At 40.7% G+C, this 20679-nt stretch overlaps 1 protein-coding gene and 1 long non-coding RNA gene across 2 annotated transcripts in view; one reads left to right on the top strand and one right to left on the bottom strand.

Annotated features, from left to right (window-relative positions):
• The first annotated feature begins 277 nt into the window (after positions 1 to 277).
• Positions 278 to 20679, top strand: part of LOC129697254 (ectonucleotide pyrophosphatase/phosphodiesterase family member 3-like) — a 95020-nt gene continuing 74618 nt past the window's right edge. Inside the window, exons 1-4 of the mRNA XM_055635609.1 lie at positions 278 to 380; positions 727 to 788; positions 12270 to 12357; positions 19683 to 19743. Coding sequence (XP_055491584.1) covers positions 735 to 788; positions 12270 to 12357; positions 19683 to 19743 — 203 coding nt within the window. The 5' untranslated portion in view covers positions 278 to 380; positions 727 to 734. The remainder of the gene's footprint in view (positions 381 to 726; positions 789 to 12269; positions 12358 to 19682; positions 19744 to 20679) is intronic.
• Positions 799 to 19735, bottom strand: LOC129697255 (uncharacterized). Its single transcript, XR_008723479.1, has 3 exons — positions 19672 to 19735; positions 14196 to 14273; positions 799 to 1191 (listed from the first exon to the last, which is right to left on the bottom strand). It is a non-coding gene; the product is annotated as an uncharacterized LOC129697255 (long non-coding RNA).

Raw genomic sequence — 20679 nt, 5'->3', positions numbered from 1 at the left:
ACTTTGTGTCCTTTTTTGTAAACCAGCATCTGCAGTTCTTTGCTTCTACTTATTTTCCAACTTGGCTGGAGATGGATCACGTTACTATTTTTAATTTTTAACTCTATGGAAGAACATTTCGAGTCTCCCTTGTACCAATGACACAGACTGCTGATATCAGTTGAAAACATAATTTTAATTATGGGTTGTTCATACTGAAATGGACATTAATCTGTTGACACCCAAGATGTTGTATGCTGACGCTGACTCTTTAATGCAATAGCAGCATATCATATTTATTAATCTGCATAATGGAACTACTCCCATAACCATCGTATTGTATCAAGAAGCAGATGAGAATAGAAGATTCATCTCTTTCGAAATTTCAACTCTGAAATCAGGTATATTTTGTGCTCAGCAATTAAGACCTTTTTTAAAATAGAAAATTAACATGTACTTTGTAATCATTCAATAATTCAATTTCAGCAAGTTAGTTATTGTTGTTAGTTATTAACTCATTGTTAATATATATGACTGTATATAATAAATTCTGACTACGGTATATAATACGGACATTAATCTCGACCTGCGAAGTGCATGAAGACATGCAAGTTCACTGATTTGTAGGTTGAAAAGGAAAAAGGAATTAGTAGAGAATTAGAGAGAGAGAGAGAGAGAAAGAGAGAGAGAGAGAGAACAAATTAATTTTAACTGGTTTGACAATTAGTGTTTCCACCTGAGAAACAGACTCAGAAATGACAGACTCATCGGAAAATAAGGAAGTAAAAAAGTACAAAATACTATGTGTGGTAAGTAATTTATTATCAAGAATTTTGTTACAGCTATGCCCTATACTTATTTTATTTGAAATGATTTTAGTAACTTTTTAACATATTTGTACATTTGGATCTCCCTTTTGGTGGCACATTGACGCAGCAGTAGAGTTGCGGCGTTACAGCGCAACAGACCCGGGTTCAATCCTGATTACGGGTGCTGGCTATACGGAGATTGTACATTCTCCTTGTGACCGCATGGGTTTTCTCCCACATCCCAAAGACAAACAGGTTTCGTAGGTTAATTGGCTTTGGTAAAATTGTGCATTTTCCCCAGTGTGTTGGCTAGTGCTAGTATACGGGGTGATCGTTGGTCAGCGCGGACTCGGTGGGCCGACGGGCCTGTTTCTTCGCTGTATCTATAAAGTCTGAAGTTTACCTGTACAGACATTGATAAAATTATGAATAAATTTGGTATATATAGCTGAAAGATTTTACATGTAAATATATTTTTTAATACAATTCACCATTTTAATGGAATAAACAATGGAAAAAACCCATAAACTAAATATGTTGGAAACTCTCGGTAGGTTAGGAAGTATCTGTGGAAAGAGAAATAGAGTTTATGTTTCAGATAATAGACCTTTCAGATTTTCAGCATGTTATTGATTCACAGGTACTGAATCAAATAACAAATTACGTATACAACTTGACTTGACTTGACTTGAATATAAGGTTATGCTACATTTTATTTTCAAACTAAATTTGGTCAACTTATTTTAAGTTAAATTAAATTGTTTAAATTATGTTGAATCAGTATGTAGCATTTCTAACCACTGATAAAACTGACTTCATACTATAAATGTGGCTGAATTTATTAATCTCACTGTGAAATAGTTTCATAATGGCATAGGTCGCAATCATTGTCATGAATAATTTTTCAAAACATAGCATTCAAACATTTTTATAAATAAGTAACATATGTCCATTTCGTATATATGGTAACTGGCTAAAGAAAGGAGATCTGTGTTTGTATTATTGATTAGAAAGGCTACAGAATATTTTTTAATCCAGTGTGGAATCTTTCCATTGCTGTCATTTTAAGTCTGTGATAAAGGCCAATGTTGCTATCTGTTTCAGCCATGGCTCAGTTGTCTCTGAGTCAGTAAGGTGCAGATTCAAATCCACTCTGGCCACTCGAGCTTAAACATCTGGGGTTTTTCCTCCACTGTAGGAATACAAGACCATTCTTATGTAATCAATGATTTATGTATTTGAACGGCCAAAAGTGGGTCATCTCAGAAGCATGTTGGAATGGTGATACTATCGTGGTTTGTACCAAATTTGTACCAATCGTAGACGTGGTTTGTACCAAATTTGAGGTCCTGATCATTAAGTATATCATCACTGACCTAAGTAAGTATGTGTAGGAAGGAACTGCAGATGCTGGTTTATACCGACAATAACCACAAAATGCTGGAGCAATTCAGCAGGCCAGGCAGCATCTCTGGAGAGAAGGAATGGATGGCTTTTCAAGGGTCCCCACCAGCTCAGATGCTGCCTGTCCCACTGAGTTACTCCAGCATTTTGTGACTGACTTAAATAGAAATACCTTCAGCTCCCAAAGCCTTGTTTTATTTGGAAGTCGGCATTTTTGACATCTTATTTGAGTCATAGAATCATATAGCATGGAAACATAGAAAATAGGTGCAGGAGTAGGCCATTCGGCTCTTCGAGCCTGCACCGCCATTCAATATGATCATGGCTGATCATCCACCTCAGTATCCCATCCCTGCCTTCTTTCCATACCCCCTGTTCCCTTTAGCCACAAGGGCCACATCTAACTCCCTCTTAAAAATAGCCAATGAACTGACCTCAACTACCTTCTGTGGCAGAGAATTCCAGAGATTCACCACTCTCTGTGTAAGGTCCTTCAGCCCATTTCATCCATGCCGACCAAGACGTCCCTTCCAAGCTAGTGCATTTGCCAACATTTGGCCCATATCCCTCTAAATACTTTCTATACATGTACCTGTCCAAATGTCTTAAATGTTGTTATTGTGTCTGCCTCAACTACTTGCTCTGCCAGCTCATTCCATATACCCATCTGTGTTAAAAGGTTGCCCCTCAGATTCTTATTAAATCTTTCCCTCACCTTACGGTCTCGATTGTCCTATCATGGGAAAAAACTCAGAGCATTCACCCTATATACCACTCATTATTTCATACACCTCTATATGATCACTCCTCAGCCTCCAATGCTCTAAAGTATAAAGTCCTAGTCTTCCTAATTTCTGTCTATAACCTCAGGTCATTAAGACCTGTCAACATTCTTGAGCTGCCTCACCAATGTCTTGTACAACATTTTAGTTCAACATAGTTTATTATTGTCATGGATACTGAGGTACAGTGAAAGGCTTGTTGTTGCATGCTATCCAGTCAGAGAAAGGAAAGACTATGGATGAATACAATACTTTATACAGTGCACAGATAACAGGGCACAGGGGAATCAAGAACCAGAGGACATAGGTTTATGGAGAAGGGGGAAAGCTTTAACAGCTACCCGAGGGGCCACTTTTTCACACTGGGCGATGGGTATATGGAACGAGCTTCCCGAGGAGGAAGTTGAGGCAGATATTATGACATTTGGATAGGTACATGTATAGGAAAGAGTTAGAAAGATATGGGCCAAATATGGGCAAATAGGACTATTAATGTATAGGTGGGGTATCTTGGCTGGCTTGGGCAAGTTGGGCCAACGGGCCTGTTTATGTTCTTTAGACTTTAAACTTTAAACAGTTGAACAGTTTAGTTTATTGTCACGTGTGCCGAAGTACAGTGAAAAGCTTTTGTTGCATGCTAACCAGTCAGCATAAAAACAATACATGATTACTATTGTGCCATGTACAGTGTATACTAGACTGAGTGGGGCCCATTGGGTCCCAGCATCACATGGGAGGGCTGGTCCCCCAACGCAATTATCCACCTCTCCACCAATTCCAATATTGGTGGCCAGTGGTGGGGGGGGGGGGGGGGGGGGGGCTTTCTGGAGCGCTAAGAGTGCGACTCGTCCTTGATTCTACTGCTGGCCTTGCCAAGGTAGCCTGAGGTATAAATGGGGTCAATGGATGGGAGGTTGGTCGGTTTGATGGTCCGGGCTACATCCACAATTCCCTGCAATGTCTTGGATGGAATTGCTCCCAAACTCTGCTGTGATGCATCCGGGTAAAATGCTTTCTATGGTGCATTTGGAGAAGTTGGTGAGAGTTGTAGGGAACATACCGAACTTCCTAAGCCTTCAAAGGAAGTAGAGACTTTAGAGGTACAGCATGGAAACGGACCCTTCGGCCCTACTGAGTCCCCACTGACCTGTGATCACCCTGTACACTAACACTATCCTATGCAATAGGGACAATTTACAAAAGCCAGTTCACCTACACACATGTGCATTTTTGGATTGTGGGAGGAAACTAGAACACCTGGAGAAAACCTGCGCAGTCATAGAGAGAACGTACAACTCTGTACAGATGGCACCCGTAGCCAGGAGCAAACTTGGGTCTCCAGTGCTGACAGGCAGCAACTCTACCACAGCACGATTGTGCCACCCCTTGTCTCTGTACGACTCTAGGTGAATAGATTCTTGATAAGCAAGGGGATTAAAGGTCACTATAAGCAGATCATTCTGTTGAATTAAGGTTACAATCTGTTCAGCCATGATTTTATTAAATGGCAGAGCAGGCAAGAGGGATGGGTAGCCCTATGTTGTGCATCTATAAGCTCATGCATTCAATATATATATGTACAGAGATAGGTGGAGTTGAGGCCATGTACACAAGGATGACGTTTAAATTCTGGACATTTGATAGACTTGTTACCATTGGTGGCTGAGAAGCAATTGAGTAATTAATGGACCAGCCATAATCTGGTATAGATTTTAAACTGGACATTTGGTTGAATGTCGGTGCTGAGTGGACAGATAATTGGCCAGACAAACATTGCAGTAGTTGAGACTGGAATGAGAAACAAAAGCACAGATAAAAACGTGAAGAGCAATTGTGCTGAAACCAGATGGAGGTGAAACGTTCTGGTGTTCAAGAGAATATAGGGTTAAAATATAGAGCCAAGGATAAAAATGATAGGACACTGAGATGAGAACTGATGGGGTCAAAATTCTCTGTTGGCGTGCCAATCCATGGCGTGCCACTGGGTTCAATATTGGGCCACAACTAGTTACATTCCATATATTAATGACTTAGATGAGGACTGCATGCACTGTAGTCATATTTGCTGATGATGCAAAGATAGGTGAGAACAAAAGCTCCGAAGAGGACACACGTACTTTGCAAAGGGATACAGTGAAACATGAGACTAAAGTTAAGACTAAAGTTATTGATTAAAAAAAACAGAATATTTTTTTCATGAAAAAAGGGTACAGTGTGCTATTGTATGGTGAGATTTAGGTGTCCTTGTACACAAAACACGGAAATATAGCCTGCAGGTATAGGAGGGTTAATGTAATGCTCACATTTAGTGTAAGGGGATTGGAGTATAAAAGAAGGAAAATCTCACCACAGCTATACAAAGAGTTGGTCAGATTAAACCTGGAGTGCTGCATGCAGTTTTGGTCTCCATGATAAACTTGCACTGTTGGAAGTTCAGCGAAGGTGCACTGGGGAAGTAACTGGGATAAAGACGTTCTCTTAATCGGAAGGTGCAGAGTTTTGACAAACACCAATGGGAATTAAAGGAAATCTTTTCGAAACATGTATGAGGGGAAAGGTAATAATAAACCTATTAACTTGACATTAATTTGACACTCGAATGCTGTACTATATAAGGATGTGATGTGAAGGCATTAAGACAATGGTAATACTACATGAATGAACAAAGTCAATACGGACTTATGGAAGATAAATCATGTTTGACTAATCTACTTGTTCTTTGAGAATGGTGCTTGTGGAGTAGATGAAGGGAACCAAAGAAATGGGATACTCTGGCTTTTGATAACGTCCTGCACAGGAGGATGCCGAGCAAGATGAGATTGCTTGAATTTGAGGGCCATATATTAGCGTGGATTGAGTTAATAAATGTAGAATAAAGGCGTAATAAATGGGTCCTTCCCTCATTACCAGACTCCAAAGACTAAGGGCACTACAGAGATCGGTACTTGGACCACAACTATTCATGATCTATCTCAATGATTTCAAAGGGGAGACCACACCTGGAGTATTGCGTACATGATGTTTCATAGTTTGTTGATGAGATGAAACTGTGAAGATGTATGTTATGATGAGGATACAATGAAGCTTCAAGGGAATACTGGATATACAACTTGAATGAGGGGCAACAATGTGGCAGATGGTGTACAATGTGGAAAAATTAAAGGTTATCCATTTTGATGGAAAAATAACAGAAATGCTGCTGATTCATTAATGGTGAGAGATTGGGAAATGTACACATCTCTGAACGCTGACATGCAAATGAAGCAAGCACTTAGGGAGGGATAGGTATGTCGGTCGTCATTGCAAGATGGGATAGCAGCACATTTGGAAAGTGGTGAACTCATTGGACAAAGTCAGCATGGATTTACGAAAGGTAAATCATGTCTGACGAATCTTATAGAATTTTTCAAGGATGTAACTAGTAGCGTGGATAGGGGAGAACCAGTGGATGTGGTGTATCTGGACTTCCAGAAGGCTTTTGACAAGGTCCCACATAAGAGATTAGTATACAAACTTAAAGCACATGGCATTAGGGGTTCAGTATTGATGTGGATAGAGAACTGGCTGGCAAACAGGAAGCAAAGAGTAGGAGTAAACGGGTCCTTTTCACAATGGCAGGCAGTGACTAGTGGGGTACTGCAAGGCTCAGTGCTGGGACCCCAGCTATTTACAATATATATTAATGATCTGGATGAGGGAATTGAAGGCAATATCTCCAAGTTTGCGGATGACACTAAGCTGGGGGGCAGTGTTAGCTGTGAGGAGGATGCTAGGAGATTGCAAGGTGACTTGGATAGGCTGGATGAGTGGGCAAATGTTTGGCAGATGCAGTATAATGTGGATAAATGTGAGGTTATCCATTTTGGTGGCAAAAACGGGAAAGCAGACTATTATCTAAATAGTGGCCATTTGGGAAAGGGGGAGATGCAGCGAGACCTGGGTGTCATGGTACACCAGTCATTGAAGGTAGGCATGCAGGTGCAGCAGGCAGTAAAGAAAGCGAATGGTATGTTAGCTTTCATTGCAAAAGGATTTGAGTATAGGAGCAGGGAGGTTCTACTGCAGTTATACAGGGTCTTGGTGAGACCACACCTGGAGTATTGCGTACAGTTTTGGTCTCCAAATCTGAGGAAGGACATTATTGCCATAGAGGGAGTGCAGAGAAGGTTCACCAGACTGATTCCTGGGATGTCAGGACTGTCTTATGAAGAAAGACTGGATAGACTTGGTTTATACTCTCTAGAATTTAGGAGATTGAGAGGGGATCTTATAGAAACTTACAAAATTCTTAAGGGGTTGGACAGGCTAGATGCAGGAAGATTGTTCCCGATGTTGGGGAAGTCCAGGACAAGGGGTCACAGCTTAAGGATAAGGGGGAAATCCTTTAATCCGAGATGAGAAGAACTTTTTTCACACAGAGAGTGGTGAATCTCTGGAACTCTCTGCCACAGAGGGTAGTTGAGGCCAGTTCATTGGCTATATTTAAGAGGGAGTTAGATGTGGCCCTTGTGGCTAAGGGGATGAGGGGGTATGGAGAGAAGGCAGGTACGGGAAACTGAGTTGGATGATCAGCCATGATCATATTGAATGGTGGTGCAGGCTCGAAGGGCCGAATGGCCTACTCCTGCACCTAATTTCTATGTTTCTATGTTTCTAAGAGTAAAGATGTCGTACTGCAATTTTACAGGACTTTAGCAAAATCACATTTGGAATATTCGATCCAGTTTTGGTCTCGTATTTCAGAAAGGTTTAGTTAATGTAGAGAAAGTGAAAAGATTCACCAGACTGGTTCCTAGATGACCGCTCTGTTACAGCAGGAATGATTGAATAGGTCATGCACCTGTTCTCTAGAGTTGAGAGGAATTACTACATTAAAATATACACAATTCTGAGAGGGCTTGACAGGATAGATGCAGGAGAATATTTTGCCCGGCTGAACAGGGTCAGAATCTCAAAGTAAAAGGCAGGCTATTTAGAATTGAAATGAGGGGAAATATATTTTCTTAAAAGGTGGCGAATCTTTGATTTTCTCAAACCCAGAAATCTGTGAAAGACAAGTAATTTGATTTAATTCAAAACAGAGGTTGACAAATTTCTGCACATAAAAGGAATCAAAGGATTCTTCACAGTGCAAGAGACCTGGATTCAATTTTGGCTTCAGGTGGTGTCTGCGTGCAGTTTGCATGTTCTCCCTGTGACTACATGGGTTTCATCCAGTGGCTCAGGTATCCCACCATATCCCAAAGGCGTGTGGATTGGTAGGTTAATTAGCTACTGTAAATTCCCCCTTGTGTGTAGATGATAATATTGTAGGAACGAACAAAGTCAATATGGACTATGGAAGATAAATCATGTTTGACTAATCTACTTGTTCTTTGAGAATGGGGCTGGTGGAGTAGATGAAGGGAACCAAAGAAATGGGATATTCAGGCTTTTGATAATTTAATCTGGGGATAACTGATTACAATATGAACAGAATGATTAGTGTAAATGGGTGCCTGATGGTTGGCGTGGACTTGGTGGCGCGAAGAGCCTGTTTTAATGTCACATCTCTCTATCTATCCGAGGCAAGAAAGCAGAATTTCTTCTTTCAGTGGGTCAAGAATCTGCATTTTGCATCCTGGACAGCTGAAAAAATGAAAACATTGTATCTACATAGATGAGATGAACAGATGTTTGGTCAATGGGGAAATTGCCTTGGTCAAGGTTACGGTGAACAGACAGGAATTAGGAATTTATGCCAAGATTAGATCAGCCTTACTGAATCACAGTGCAAACTCTAGGAGCCATATGGCCGCGCCTTTTACTTTTTAATGGCCTTATGTTTGCCATAGCCGCCACATTTAACAGAGACAGTGGACATTCCAATTGTATAGAGTCATAATCATAGGGTTATACAGCATGGAACTGCCCTTCAGCCAACTCATCCATGCTGAACAAGGTGCCCCATCTAAGTTAGTCATATTTTCCCACATTTTGGCCCAGTAGATGTAGTAAGAAGTAGTGGGGAAGAAGTGCTATGAGATAGTACATGTTGAATCTGAAAATCTTAAACCTTCTTGGAAAAGGTTAAATTAAAAACAGCTGGCTACTGTAGTCAATGAGCCTGCTCTTTAACAAGCAGAATGTGTCCATGCCAACAAGATGCTTTGTCTAAGCTAGTCAATCAATCAATCAATCAATCAACCGTTATTGTCATCTTGCAAAGCAACAGTTGTACAGTGCAAATAGAGAAGACGTTTCCCAGGGAATACCGGAGCATCGCACATGAAACTTAAAACATTTCACACATAATAACAATAAAAACAATCAAGCGTGAACACCACTGCACTGCTGAAAAAGGTCCAGCAGAGACTGCACTTCCTGAGGGTGCTCAGGAAGAATAACATCGCTCAGAGACTGCTGCTGTCCTTTTATCGGTGCTCCATTGAGAGCATACTAACATACTGTGTATGCGTGTGGTACACCAGCTGCACAGCGGCTCAGAGGAAAGCGCTCCAGAGGGCCATTGACAACGCCCAGAGGATTGTCGGCTGCCCTCTCCTTACCTTGGAGGACTTACACAGTTCCCGCTGCATCAAAAAATCCCAGAGTATTATAAAGGACATTTCCCACCCCGGACACTCCCTGTTTGAACTGTTGCCATCAGGCAGACGGTACAGATCTACAAGGACAAGGACGAACAGACTAAAAAACAGTTTTTACCCCACTGCTATAAAAGCACTAAATGTAGCCGCCAAGGAACGCAGGGGCGATACATACTAAGGGACTGTGGTACACTGTGAAATCGACAGAAGGATGGAGGGTTGGGTGTTTATGCGTGCTATTTTCATGATATTTATTTTAGTTGTTTATCTTTTAATATTTTATCTTGTATGTATCGTTAGCTTTTAGAAATGTTTGAATGGTGCACTGACTGGCTGACATTTTTAAATTTTGTTGTACATGGTTCATGTTACAATGACAATAAAGAAACTATTCTATTCTATTCTATTCTATATTCTAAGTCCCTGATGAAACAGTATAAATAGTTAAAAGCAGGTAAAACAGCAACATTAAAATACAGTAAAACCAATCATTAAAATGTCCTGGGCAGCTGATTTGAGTGGCCAGTGCCAGAGTTATTAAAATGTCAGTGCAAAGCCACAGAATCAGGTGACTGTGAGTACAGAGTGACTGTTTAGCAGCCTCACAGCCTGTGGCAGGAAGCTGTTTAGCAGTCTTGTAGTCCGGGCTTTGATGCTACGGTATCTCTTGCCTGATGGCAGGAGATCCAGGTGTGTGTGGAGGGGGTGCAGTTTGTCATTAGCTATTCTCAGACCTTTTTTCAGACAGCGGCTCTGGAACAGTTCTTGTACCGAGGGTAGGGAGACGCCAATGATCCTCTCTGCTCCCTTCTACCCTCGGCAGAGCCTTCCTGTCCGAGCAGTTGCAGTTAGAGTAGCACGTGTTTATGCAGTACGTGAGTACAGACTCCACCGTGCCCCTGTAGAAAGTCCTGAGGATGTTGGTAGGGAGTGAGGCCTGTTTGAGTTTCCTCAGGAAGTGCAGTCGCTGATGGGCCCGTTTGACAATCCCAGTGTTGTTCCTGGAGCAGGTGAGACTGTCTGTAATTTGCACTCCGAGGAACTTTATGCTCTCCACTCTCTCCACTGTGGTGCCATTGATGTTGAGGGGTGTGTGTTTGGGCTGCAACCTCCTGAAGTCGACAACCATCTCCTTTGTTTTGTCGACATTTAATGCTAGATTGTTGTTGCTGCACCAGTCCACTAGATGTTTTACTTCCTCGCTGTACATTGATTCGTCATCTCCGCTGATGAGTCCCACCACTGTTGTGTCATCCGCGTATTTTATGATCTTATTGTCCCTGAATCTGGCTTCACAGTCATGTGTGAGTAGTGTGAACAACAGCGGGCTGAGCACACAGCCTTGAGGGGAGCCGGTGCTCAGCGTGATCGAGCCTGAAGTGTTCTTGCCAATACGGACTGACTGCGGTCTCTCTGTCAGAAAGTCCAAGATCCAGTGACACAGGGTGGTGTTGAGGCCCAGCAGGGTTAGTTTCTCCACAAGTCTCCGTGGGATGATGGTATTAAAAGCTGAGCTGGTCAATGTACAAGATTCTGGCGTAGGTATTTTTGTTTTCCAGATGAGTGAGTACTGTGTGCAGCGTGGTAGAGATGGTCCCAGTTGCCCTTGTTTTCCCCCCTATCCCTCTAAACCTTTCATATCCACATACCTGTCCAATTGTTTTGTGGATGGGCTTGGGACAGGCACTGACGTTGGGCTGTGGCAGTGGTTTGGGGAAATATTTATCCTTTATTGGTGTGATGCCGAATACCTCAGGTTAAACATAAGTTGCAGCAGGAATAATTATTCCCTTATCGGTAGGTTAAAGTAACAGAATGTTTTCTTCAGGCATTGAGAAGACTATACACCCCACCTCCCCCAACCCTGCACGTTCATTTCAAACTCATGTTTTTCCACCTAGGTTCTCTCTCCATTTGTTAACCTTTCTCTTCCACCCTCACCCCCTCCCCCTCCAATCCTGCGTAGATTCATCACCCTCCCCTGTCTGGTTCCTTCTCCCATTACCCACAGACCTATCCACCTTCTTCCTTAGCTTACTTTTCCTAACCTCTCCCACATCTTGTTCCATCTACCCATCATCCCTCCCTTATCTTGCACTCTACCTTCCCCCTATCTGCGTTCACCTGTCCCATTCTTTTTTCTTATCTGTCAACGTCAATGACCCGCCAGACCTTGCTCAAAATCCTCGCCTCCATGTCTCCCATCAGCCTCCATCCACTCATCAACTCCCCTTCATCTTGTTTCACCTATCGCTTATCACCTATCGGCCCCTGTCTCACCCATCTTTCTCACCTCTTTACATTTGATATCCACCCTCTAGTGTATGGTCTCAATGCCAATTGCTGACCATCCCTTTGCCCTACAGATGCTGCTTGAACCATTGTGTTCTTCCAAACGTTTGGTTCTGCGTCTTTAGTTTGATCATTAATATATGGTGCAATATCCTGCAAAAAATGTGCTTATACTTCGTTCCCATGATTTAAGTGTGAAGGCAGTATGTTTTGACCAGGCATGGCTATTTCAAGAATATTATCTTTTGGCAAGATTATTTCAAAGAATATCTTCAATGAGGTATGATTTTTAATTTTCAAATTAGATGACAATGTTTTGCAGAAAAAACTGTTATGGCTTATTATCATGTTTTATTAGTGCACTACACTTTGAGTAGTCTTATTCAGCTAAAGAGGTGATGACATTTTCTTTGCAGGTGCTGGTTGTCTGCTTAATTGTTGTATCTCTTGGACTTGGACTAGGTTTGGGTCTGAAACGTAAGTCATCACCTGTGCAAGAGAAAGGTAATTTTAATTTATAAATTTCCTACACAATTCATCGTTAAATTAGTGATTGACTAGATTTATTTAATGATTTGATTTGCAATATACTATTTGATGGCGTATTAAAAGGATGCTGCGTGAAGCACTCGTGCCTAATTTAGTTGCCCGTAACAAAAATAATTGCAGCACTTAGCACTGGGAAGAAAGTCAGCTCTCACTAGCAATGTTACAAAATTTTGAGATTTAAAAAATCAAGTCTGCAATTTATCCCATCAGATAAAGCATAACAATAAGTTTAATTTGACACCTAATTCACTTTCATATCTCAAGTAATAAAAAAGTTATGGCCATTTTCATACTCGGAAATTAGCATCTTGTTCCCTATTGATTTTCTATGGACATAACAAAAAAGCTGTGATCGTGGACAGTCAAAAGCACATAACCTTCTTAAAAATTAAGAGAACTGAATGAAATTTTCAGTTATCATAGATTGAACCATTCTGAAACAAATATAAAATAATCTAACTTGGATGACCTGAAATTAAAGCATATAATTAGTTAGTTACCCAATTGTAGCTAATTTCAAACTTCAATTTACTAGATCTAAACATCTATCCATTTCTTAATAAATGATTAACATTTTTAAATAGCCCAAGTGTCCAAATAATATTCACAAATAATTCACAATAAAACATGATTTTTAAATCTCATTTACATCAATTTATAGGCCAAATGGAAGGAATTTAGTGTTCAATTGCTGTAAATTAAAGTCAATTTAAATCGGCTTTCTAGTGAGTTCCTGTGAACGCGCTGGTTTAGAACGTTCACATTGTGCTGGATTTGTGCCCTCAAATGCCCAGAAAAATACTGCGGGATATAAAGAGCCCAAAATGAGCTACTCGCTATAGAAAACTTTATATACAGGGTTATATACATGCCCCATTTAATGTAAAAGTAAGGTACATACCTTTAATTGTTTGCTTTATAAAACCCTGGGGCTGCGAGAGGTTGCGAGTTTAGAGAGTGATTTTTAAACTACTCTTAACTATTTTACAAGGCCATAAAAACTAATAATACCTTTTGCGACGGGGTCTTTCAGCGATTTTCCGTTAATGATTTACTAGGCTGAACATTTTCGATTGCAACAGCCTAGTAAAAATTGCGTTTTAAACCCGCCCCCTCTAAACAGCGCCAAAATCACACACAAGGGGTGGGGCAGATGCTCAGCCACGATTCAGGTAGGTTTTGTAACATACCTACCCTCACTCTCTCCATAGCAAGCATAGGACAGCAGCATAAGAGTATGCCTTGGAGGTGAGGAGGAAAGGTAAGGGGGTGGGGGAGAGGAAGGACACCAAGCTGCCCTGTGCTATTTTGGGCACACACCCACTCACTGGACTGGCCCAATTGAACCTTGTTCATCAAGAAAATCGGATGTTCTTATTTGACTGGAACGATGTGCGACTCTTGACTTATAGCCATGTAGTTAACCCTTAAATGCCCTAAAAAAATGATCAACCAAGCCATTCAGTTGCATCAACCCCTACTTTTAAATATATGAATAAAATGGGACAGACCATCCAACATAGGACTAGGCACTGGATTTGAAGATGGTAAATTGACTCCCAACCCAGTCAATTTTGTTCAAACAACTGGGGAGCAGCATCTTAACTGAGAAAGTTGAACCATAAACTGGCCAAGAAATAACATGACTCAATAAATCACATCCAATCGGTCAATGTCACGGTTTTCTCATTGTGATCCTGGTCCTGCTCAGCAGAAATGAGAAGTTCTCCCAGTTGTCTTTAATTTTGATACTGGACATCTTGAAGTCTCACGGTATCAGGTCAAATACTTACCAGAGAAGCTTCCTTTCCTGGCCACCCACCTTGATTGATGAATCAGAGCCTCTTCATAGAGAACAAGTTGTAAAGGACCTGCAACGAAAGAGAATGGATTCTTGTTGTGAGAATTCATATTACTGAGTGTTTTGGCAGCAGCACCAATGACCAAGTTGGCCTGAGTCCTGAATGTTAAGGCTGTCAGACTGTTACAGAATGTGGTAAGTAAACCAACATAAGGAATAAATCTACCAATCTCACCAATACAGTATATTCATTGCAGATGCATAATGACAGCATTGGTTGAAGTAGAAACAAGAAATTGCAGATGCCTGTTTACAAAAAAGACATAAATTGTTGGAGTAACTCAGCGGATCAAGAAGAACATGGATAGGTGATGTTTCAGATCAAGACCGTTCTTCAGACAGTTGGGGGGGGGAGAAAATCTGGAGGATAAACCTTGGTAAGTAAAAGGGCAGATATAGTTGAGGAGAGTTTTTGATAAGCAGATAGTTGGGCAAAGGCAAGGAGATGAAAAGACAGAAGGTGTGAGACAAAACGATTCAAGAATTACGATTTGTGAAGCTAGAGGAAGGAATATGTGGAGGAGGGGAGAAATAGGTGTGATTCCAGGTAGGGCACGGGGGGAAAAGGGGTGGGGGTGGGGGAGAAAGGATAGAGGAGAAGAAGGAGAGTTGCAATTATCTAAAATCTGAGAATTTAGCATTCATCCCTTTGGGTTGGAAGCTACACATGCAGAATATGATGTAGTTGTAACTAATTTACAACTGGATCCAATCAACTGACATCAGATTGGCCCACCTGCACCTCGTCAGCATACTTCTTATACAAACCACGAGAAAGAGGAAGAAGAAAGAAAGAGAAAGAAAGAAAGAAAGAAAAAGAAAGAAAGAAGAAAAAATGGAAGGGAGAGAAACGGAGCAGAAAGTGTTCCCTTGTCCTAAGTTTCAGGAAGACTGAACAACTGGGACAAACCCGAGACAACCAGTGTCACTGTATGGTTCAGATTGGGCTGCCTGGAAGATGCCCAAGACAGCTAGCACTACACTGAAGCTAAGACTGAGCGGCCAGTGCAAGCCTGAGCTACCAGGTGCTTCTTCCTTCCTGTCCACGGACAACGCGGGACTGCGCCCTCACAGAGAAACAAAGACTGAGCTACCAAGATAAGCCAGAGAGTGCCAGTTACTTCCTCTCAAGGTATGGGTAAACTGCGGGTAGAAGCCTGATATAGCCTGGCCCCCACCTATGATGCCAGGACTGAGCCGCCAGGACAAGCCCGAGATTGCCAGCAGCACGTTACATGCACGCTGACGATAAGGGACAGCGTCCCCATGCAGTCCTGGAGTTTCCTGTCACTGTAAATAAAACATATCACATGCATTTCACGTGAGTGTCAGTGAGGTCACTGCCGAACCTGGCGTTATCCCCGATGCCACACGATGCCACACTGGTGGAGAATGCAGGCAAGACCACACTAACTACTCGCACAGAAGGACTCCTCTTGAAAAGGAAAACTGGATATCAAATGACCTTAGGACTAAATGATGCTGCAGTCTCTACTTTTGATTAACAATATTCCTTCTCACTTCCTCATGCAACAATAAACAATTTATGCCTAGTTATCTGCAATTAGCCAACTGCTGGAAGTACTCCCATTATCTTAACTTGAAGTTTTACACAATTTTGAAAACATCTCATAAATTCAAATACAGGTTTCGTTAATCACAAGAATTCAACTCTTTCATTTTATAACCTAATTGCTGGTGTCCCTCTCATTCCTGGTGTCATTCTGGTGAACTTTTAAAAATACAGGATAAGGAATCATTCATTCACTTTCACATAGAAACATAGAAAACAGAAACATGAAAACATAGAAATAGAAACATAGAAATAGAAACATAGAAAACAGAAACATAGACACAGAAAACATAGAAACAAAGAAAACATAGAAACATAGCAACATAGAAACATGGAAAATATAGAAACAGAAACAAAAAAATAGAAACATAGAAAAATAGTTGCATGAGTAGAGTATTTGGCCCTTCGAACCAGCACCGCGATTCAATATAATCATGGCTGATCATCAAACATCAGTACCCTGTTCCTGCTTTTTCCCCATATCCCTTGACTCCCTTAGCCCTATACAAAGAGCTAAATCTCTCTTTTGAAAACATCCAGTGAATTGGCCTCCACTGCTATCTGTGGCAGAGAATTCCACAGATTCAGAACTCTGGGTGAATCATTTTTTTCCTCATCTCAGTCCTAAATAGCCTATCATTTATTCTTAAACAGTGACCCCTGGTTCTGGACTCTCCCAACAGTGAGGACATTTTTTCTGCATCTAGCCTGTCCAATCCTTTATGAATGTTATATGTTTCTATAAGACACCCTCTCATCCTTCTAAATTCCAGAGAATACAAGCCTGACTCATTCTTTCATCATATGTCAGTCCTGCCATCCCGGGAATTAACCCGGTGAACCTACGCTGCACTCCCACAATAGCAAGAATCGCCTTCCTCAAATTAGGAAACCAAAAATCCACACAATACGCCAAGTGTGGTCTCGCCAGGGCCCTGTACAACTACAGTAGGACCTCCTTGCTCCTAAACTCAAATCCTCTCACAATGAAAGCCAACATACCATTAGCTTTCTTCACTGCCTGCTTTACCAGTATGCTTACTCTCCAAACTATGTGTCCATGTGCATGAAACCTAGCAGTCCATTGGCTTTCTACTTTCTATCTGATTATCTATTGCAGAATACTGGGCACTGTTGTCCAGTATATTTCTAAAAACTAACTGGATCATTGTGTAATGTGCTGAGAAGTTTTACACAATTTTGAAAACATCTCATAAATTCAAATACAGGTTTCGTTAATCACAAGAATTCAACCCTTTCATTTTCTAACCTCATTGCTGGTGTCCCTCTCATTCCTGGTGTCATTCTGGTGAACTTTTAAAAATACAGGATAAGGAATCATTCATTCACTTTCACATAGAAACATAGAAAACAGAAACATGAAAACATAGAAATAGAAACATAGAAATAGAAACATAGAAAACAGAAACATAGACACAGAAAACATAGAAACAAAGAAAACATAGAAACATAGCAACAACATAGAAACATGGAAAATATAGAAACAGAAACAAAAAAATAGAAACATAGAAAAATAGTTGCATGAGTAGAGTATTTGGCCCTTCGAACCAGCACCGCCATTCAATATAATCATGGCTGATCATCAAACATCAGTACCCTGTTCCTGCTTTTTCCCCATATCCCTTGACTCCCTTAGCCCTATACAAAGAGCTAAATCTCTCTTTTGAAAACATCCAGTGAATTGGCCTCCACTGCTATCTGTGGCAGAGAATTCCACAGATTCAGAACTCTGGGTGAATCATTTTTTCCTCATCTCAGTCCTAAATAGCCTATCATTTATTCTTAAACAGTGACCCCTGGTTCTGGACTCTCCCAACAGTGAGGACATTTTTTCTGCATCTAGCCTGTCCAATCCTTTATGAATGTTATATGTTTCTATAAGACACCCTCTCATCCTTCTAAATTCCAGAGAATACAAGCCTCATTCTTTCATCATATGTCAGTCCTGCCATCCCGGGAATTAACCCGGTGAACCTACGCTGCACTCCCACAATAGCAAGAATCGCCTTCCTCAAATTAGGAAACCAAAAATCCACACAATACGCCAGGTGTGGTCTCACCAGGTCCCTGTACAACTACAGTAGGACCTCCTTGCTCCTAAACTCAAATCCTCTCACAATGAAAGCCAACATACCATTAGCTTTCTTCTCTGCCTGCTTTACCAGTATGCTTACTCTCCAAACTATGTGTCCATGTGCATGAAACCTAGCAGTCCATTGGCTTTCTACTTTCTATCTGATTATCTATTGCAGAATACTGGGCACTGTTGTCCAGTATATTTCTAAACTAACTGGATCATTGTGTAATGTGCTGAGCTATAGATTTTCCATCACAGTGAAAAACATTCACTGACAAGCCACTAAGGTTGTTTGCAAATGACTGATTATTGCTGCACCATTTGTAAAATTTGTAACAAGGCTGTTTGTTATTTTCTGTTGAAACCAAAAAGACTTCCATTATTTAAAAAATGTTTGTTGAAATCAAATTAAAAATTTGCCGTCTTCGATGATTTTAATATTGTCTGCAAACGGGACTCTCCCAATATTCAAACAAATTTCCTATCAATGTACTACTTTGAAAACTAAAACATACAAACCACGATGTAGATACCATATCAAGCTAATTAGCCTGTGGACTTTACATTATTGTCTTCAAAGATTGAAATTAGCATTGTAGATGTTTGAGTAATAGGGAGTGGTCAAATAAAAATATAAAACATACGATCTTTGAACTGGAACTTCCCTCATGTTCGTGTACTTAGATCAGATCCAGCTTCATGAACTTATGAACTTATGAGATTCCAGTTTATCGGCAGGCTGCGTACTCAAAAATAATTAGAGGTGATCATGGGTCAGTTGGTAGGAAACAAAGGAACAATGGAAATTGACAGAAAACATACGTGTTGATCGAATTTCTGTCATTCAAGGTTGTGTCGCATGACATTGAAACATAGAAACATAGAAAATAGGTGCAGGAGTAGGCCATTCGGCCCTTAGAGCCTGCACCGCCATTCAATATGATCATGGCTGATCATCCAACTTCGTATCCTCAGTATCCTGTACCTGCCTTCTCTCCATACTCCCTGATCCCTTTAGCCACAAGGGCCACATCTAACTCCCTCTTAAATATAGCCAATGAACTGGCAATAAAATATTGTCTTACCAGTGTACAAGCGTTTGTGTTAACTACAAATCATGCCCACAAGCAGATCAATCCAGATCAATAATTAATTAGAAGAGTAATGGTCCTGTGGAATTCTGCATAGTTACAATCACAACAAACTATCATAGTGGAATCTCTGATTAAAACTCATCAATTGAATGTCAATTTATCGTTATTCCGAATGCAAATTGAACTATAAATTTTATGTTCTTAGACACAAGATTCTGGCTGATTACAGCTATAATAACTGCACTTCTGAAATATAAAACATCTTACTTCATTGTACCTGATAGATGTAAGGTTGTTATTTCCCCCGAGTGGGGTGTCCGAATTCAAGAGTTTGAATAGAGAGCAGCTCTCCTGGACTAAGATAAGAAGAATATTTTTCACCCAGAATTCCCTATCTATGTGGACTACGATAGTTCAGTTACTGAACATATTAAGGACAAAGGTTAAAATATGTTTTTAAATATTAAGGGAAATAAATGCATGTAGGTCTTGTGCAGGACTGCAACAGCTGTGATCTTATTGTAGCTGACATGAAGCTTCTATTTCTTTTGTGCAATGCATGAACTTTGTTTAATTTAATGAAAATGTGAAGTTTGATCTGAATGAGAACTCAAAATTTCAGATATAATTTCAATGATCTTACTTTGTGTGCAGTGGAAACATCCTGGTGGGACGATGAGTGCGAAGAAATCAATACTCCTGGGTGTCCTGCAGGGTAAGGGTATCTATAATTAAATAAATACATCAGCTCAGTGGCTCATCATTTAGAGAACGCAGCGAAATGCAGCTGTGCTGAATTAGAAAAAGATCAAACGATGTTCTGAAGTAATTAATATGAATTCCCAACATTTCCAAAGTGTATAAAATTATTTTGTAACTTAATTTAGTAACAGCTTGATTCCATTCAGGAACTGCCTGTGGGAAATGTCTGTATGATCCCATCAGCTTACCCTTAATCTAAACTAAACTAGATGGTTCCAATAACACAATGTTTCAATGGTTCAACTCGAGTTCGAACCAAAATAAGAATTGTAGATGCAGTTGAGTGGGTGGGGGGGGGGGGGGGGGGGGGGGGGAGGGGGGGGGAGGGGGATGTGAGTGTTAATGTTTAGGCAAGGTGAGAGGAAACATCTTCGGTTGGATGCCTGTTGCTTACGTCAGCTGAGGCTCAGTTCTATTCAGTCAGAACATGGAACATCAAACATGGAAAAGTTCTATGTTCATGATGTCTAATAAAGTAACCCCATCCGCTTGCACATGATCCACAATCTTCCATTCCCTGCATGTTCATGAGTCGGAATAAATGCCCCTTAAACATCACGATCATGTTTCATTCCACCACCACCACCCCCGGCAATGTGTTCCAGACATCTACCCTCCCCGTTTCAAAATAAATTGCTCCCGACACTTTTCCTTTAAATTCCCTCTCACCTTACACCTATGCCCTGTAATCTTTCAATTTCGACCTTGTTCCTTATTACAGTTCTTCTTATTTGTTTTGTCCTCCCATCTCACCTTGGTTTTCACATTACTAAATGTTTCAAGGTCTAATGAAAGGTTATTGACTTGAATGCTGGAAACACTCAGCTGGCCAGGCTGCTTCAATGGAAATAAAAAGAGAGAATATTTCAGAAAGACCCTTCAGATAAAC

Source organism: Leucoraja erinacea, chromosome 5, assembly GCF_028641065.1.
Source record: "Leucoraja erinacea ecotype New England chromosome 5, Leri_hhj_1, whole genome shotgun sequence".
NCBI classification, from domain to species: Eukaryota; Metazoa; Chordata; class Chondrichthyes; order Rajiformes; family Rajidae; genus Leucoraja; species Leucoraja erinaceus.
This window is presented reverse-complemented; position numbering and strand designations above follow the sequence as displayed.